The sequence below is a fragment of the Pagrus pagrus genome (assembly GCF_965226575.1).
Source record: "Pagrus pagrus genome assembly, chromosome: 23".
NCBI lineage: Eukaryota > Metazoa > Chordata > Actinopteri > Spariformes > Sparidae > Pagrus > Pagrus pagrus.
The window spans coordinates 9236903-9241822 of record NC_140205.1 but is presented as its reverse complement, the minus strand read 5'-3'; the positions used below and the strand labels follow the sequence as shown (position 1 = coordinate 9241822).

General features: G+C 40.7%; 1 protein-coding gene across 1 annotated transcript; it reads right to left on the bottom strand.

Annotated features, from left to right (window-relative positions):
• Positions 1-234: 234 nt before the first annotated feature.
• Positions 235-1708, bottom strand: LOC311252220 (uncharacterized protein). Its single transcript, XM_084345197.1, has 2 exons — positions 841-1708; positions 235-714 (listed from the first exon to the last, which is right to left on the bottom strand). The coding sequence occupies exon 1, from the start codon at positions 1453-1455 to the stop codon at positions 931-933; it is 525 nt and encodes a 174-aa protein (XP_084201323.1). The 5' UTR covers positions 1456-1708; the 3' UTR covers positions 235-714; positions 841-930.
• Between the last annotated feature and the right edge of the window lie 3212 nt (positions 1709-4920).

Below are 4920 nucleotides of genomic sequence, written 5' to 3'. Positions count from 1 at the left end.
TGTAATTTGTATCAAGATGCATTTTGAAGTAATTGTGCCATCTGATTGTCATATGCTGATATATTATTAACCGTGATCAATGATTAATCATTTATATTTCCAGATTAAAGTATTGTTTTGTCTCATGCTCAAATTGTGACATTAAAGCAGTTAAAGATCCCGATCATCCATATATGTCAACCAACAGACAGGTTTATGCTTAAAAATACCACACAAAAGAAAACAAAGGGTCAATAATTTTGCATATAACAGAACTTTTATTGAACAATCTATCCTTTAAACTCATTACTCACTTTATAATCTTACAATTTAAATACAGTGCCACACTAAGTAAATGACAGATCTTTCATCAGGCTTATCAACACACTTATTTGAAGTTTAATCTTCTTTCAAACAGTCAAGATAACCAGTGGACAATAAATGTCACCTTGTGCCAGTCATGTGAAGCAGTCATGTAACCTCCTCGGTCTCCTGTTCCTCACAGTCGAGCCTGTAGGCAGGCAGTCAGGGGTGACCTGGAAAACTCTCAGACAACAGTGACTGTGGATCGCATCACAACGTACTGACAATGCAGTGCATAACAATACCTGCCCGGGTTTACCTGGATTACACAATCCGTGGCCGGGCCTGCGCTGAGGTGCGTTTGATTCGTTCCTCTGGGCGGGGCTCAGGAGCGCTCCCTGCCGGGGAGGGCGGGCACCATCCAGTGCGCCGCTGTGAGACAAATAAAGCCCAACCATGAAATCATGCGACATAAAATCACACAATATAAAAAAAGGGCTGCAAAGTACAAATATCACAATAAAATACATGTTATGCATTCACACTGTAATATCACACCTTTTGCATTTTGTCCTTATCAGATAGTTTCGGGCTGGACAGGGACGTCAGACCAGTTTCACAAGGCCACGTAGACCAGTTCAGTCCAGTTTACCAACACAGGCCGAACATTTCCTCAAAGTCCCTCTGCTGGAAGGCAAGGCAGCTCTCGTAAGCCGAGTCCAACGCAGAGTAAACACTGCTGGGCGAGAGGCACTCAGCGTACAGATGTGCGGACGTCTCCTGTTGAACTGGAGCTGCGTGGCTGCTTGTCTTCATGTCTTCGTACACGTTACTCATCAGGTACTGCGTGGTGTTGCTGGGCGCCATTGCTCCCGCTTGTGGACGCTGAGCACAGGCCGCAGCGGGCCTTTCCCCACGCACGGCCTCCATTTTCTCCTTCTTCCCCATGCCCCCCAGGATTTTGGACAGTTTAGCGAGCTGAGCCCGCTTCTGTTCCCGCCGGAGGCACTTTGGGAAGTTCCCCGTCATGGCGCTGGGTCGACACGGCTTCATGGCCTCCTCCGCGGAGACGTGGAGCTGCCGCCATCTCATCTTCGGTCCGGGCTTCATGCTTTTACGCAGGCAGTCGGTTTTCATGTGTTTCGTGATGTTATCCATCGTTTCTAAACACATATCTGTCCGAAAAATAACTGGAGAGAAAAAAAAATGTCGAGTGACTTGGCAGCTTTCGGTTATTCTCGCTTAAAAACAACACTAAAGTGCCTTCTTTTGAGTTTAAAAAGGTTGAAAAGTGGCAGGGGTTGCCTTCTTTAACAAACTACCTTCTTTAAAGTCTCAAAAACTATAAAATACAACAATATTTTCAAAGATAGTCAGAGCTCTAACGACACGTCTCTGCTGAACTAACTTCCTATGAAAAGTACGTTACGACGCAGGGCGCACGTTGCATTATATGAGTGAAAACACCCACAATCCTTTGCTTCCCGGAAGCGCTGCACGGCGGTGCTGCCACCTACTGGTGTGGAATAACACATGCAGACAACCCTTTACTGATACTTCTATAAGGAAAGTGTTCAAAATTAGATAAATAACACATTATAGAAGCAGAATGTGTAATATGAGCATGAAATATTGAAATCGTCTGATATTTTTTAGCCATCAGTTAATCAAAGGGTTTTCAAAATTGCAATATATCCAAAAAGAAGCTGCAAAAAAGTCTAAATGTGTCACAAAACAGCATTATAATGAAATACTGTTAGGTCATACTTGAATAAAAGTAAAGATATCGTGTTAAAATATTACTTTGGTAAAAGTGAAAGCCGCCCATACAAATATTACTTAGGTAAAAGTCTTAAAGCATCTGATATTTAATGTATTTTAGTATCAAAAGTAACAGTAAGTTATAAATATATTTACATGTATGTGTATACTGTATACTATAGGTTGTTCAATTATCAGCCTGCTGAATTATCAGATCCAATATTCAGCATTTCTTTGATTAATGGAACAAATGTCTTTTTATCTGATTATCTATAAAATAAGTTAATTCAAACATGCACTAATGTGCCTCTGAAGAGTAACTAGTAATTAAAGATATTAAAAGTAAAAGTAAAAGTACAAGTACCTCAAACTTAAGTGTAGTACTCAAGTAAATGTACTTAGTTACATTCCATCACTGACTACTATAGTGCTGCAGAGGCGCCCTGACCTATAAATCTTGTTCTCCAGATGTAAGAAAAAATGTGTTTGTTAATAGTTTCCCAGTGAAAGGGAAAATTGATGTAAACATGATAATTCACACAAATCGCAAATTCTAATAAAAATCTGTCAAAAATAAGACAATTTCATTATTTTTACATTATGACAAGGCCCTATTTTCCCTTTTTCAAAGCCCTTTTTTAAATTTCACAACCACATGTGGGGCTCGAGCCGATCCCATCTGGAAGCCTAATGGGCGAGAGGCGGGTCAAACGGGTCAAAGAGCTGACGTCACACTCACATTCGCACCTACAGCAATAACCTCACTTGCATGTCTTTGTACTGTGGGAGGAACCACGAGGAAACCCTGCGGTGGTGGAGAACATACAAACTCCACACAGCTGGGGATTGAAGCCAGACCCTTCTTACTGTGAGGCAACAGTCTACCCACTGTAAGTATTTTATATGTATTTGTATGAACTTTTATGTCATCTTGTCTTATTTATTTAATTTGAACACTTGAGTCTCCGTACTTCTACTCTGTAGTGTTTTGTTGCTGTTAATGTGGTCAGTATCTGATGTTTGTTTTATCAGTCTATTCACTAAAGGGACTTTTTTCATGACATTTTTCCAACTGAGGATAAACGATTAATGCTCTTGAGCGCAATCAAATTACCAAGTACATTAATGGAAAGTGGTTTTATTTGTTTGTGAAGCAATACCAAGAAAGCCACTTGTGTTTCTATTACACATTACGATAAGATTTATGCTGCTAATTTCCCCTGGTGCTGAAAAACCACGCCTGTATTATAGGTTGCATAATTAAACCGCACACAGAAATGTCCACATAAAGTTACCAATCAGCCCAGACGGGAAAATAACTAACTGTATTTCACTACATAACTGAAAAACATAAAAGCACTGAATCCCTCCACAGCAGACATCTTCTGGAAACGTAATAAACGTCTGGTAATCAAATTCAAAAGTGCTTTTTTCAATCGTTGACAGAATGAGTAATGACATGTGTTTCTTCCACTAGATGGCAGACTTGGACATGAAAAGCATCTTGCACACACAGAGCAGCTAATCTGAAGCACCCCCAGGGGGCAGCATGTGGATGACAGAGCACTCATTGTGCTTTAAGTACACTTACTCTCTTGTGGACGTCTGCTTCCCTCATCATCTCTCAAAGGCTCTGAGTGTCTTTGAACAAGTGATCTCCTCACTCATCCAGTGTGTCTGTGTGTAGATTGTAAAGGGACACTTGAACTGATTTTGATGTTATCGTACACCCAGAAAAAATCTGTACAATTTGTGTGACTTGTAGTTGTCCAGCTATGTCATCAGGACAGAGTGAGAGTTATAATTACAGGCTGCGTGGGGATGAGGGCTCTTAGATTATGTTCCTTTGCGACGGAGGTGCACTAATTGCAGAGGAAACACAAAACACACAGGCTTGCCTTCAGCATTTTCACTGCAGGCCTACAAGCTTCTTAGTCCAGTTTCTGTTGTACTGATCATGTTTTCTCTCAGCTGGTTTTTAAATATTTATTGTGGCAAACATGGGGTGACCAGATGAGAATGGGTGAAATTTGTGACAGGGACCACGTTGCCTCTGCGGGTACGACCTCCTGTAGGCTAGATTACATTCAGTGTCAGCGAACAGAACAACATGTGAAAGTCAAAACGCAGGCCATAATTCATGTGGGCCATGGACTTTTACATTTTAAACTTGAAAAGGCAACTCTTTTGTCCCTGTTTTGACCACTGGAGGGCAGGAACATGGCTTGTCTGTGGGCAAAACCAAAAGAATGTTTGGGATTCGGGACAACTGCTTGAAATTGAAATTCAGGAGTGTGCTGAATCTTTTTGGATGTCTGGTCACCCAAGGCAAAAAATTCAGTTACTGGCCTGATTTCTTACTGATTGCTGGTTTTTACTAATCAGTGGGCTGGTCTGACTTGATTGGTGGGCTGGAGTTGGCCTGCAGGCTTCAATTTGAATAGATGTGTCTTAGACTGTCGAGCATCTTAAAGGGGTACTATATGTAGTTATTTTAGTTCAGTTTAGTTTCAGCTCCTCAGAACACTGTTTGAAGCTAGAACGGTGGCAGGGTCCGCCAAATATAAACAAAGTAAAACAATATGAACTTGTGTTGAACCTTTAAGGTCAGTTTGTTTATTCAGTTTGTTCAGTCATTAAAAGAGTGTTGATTTGGGTTTGTTTAGGCATGAAAAAAAAAAATCAGACAATAAAAATCTTTGTCTTCTGATTAAAATTTCTAGCAGTTTTCTCTCGAAAGCACCTCGGGGTAATTCCATATATTACCACGATTTAAGCTAGTTAGCTGGGGATGCTAACGTTCGAGCCTTCTTCTGACAGTTTCGCTTGTGCTTTTTAATTTCATTTTGAAAAACAGGAATTGTGATTTAAAAAAAA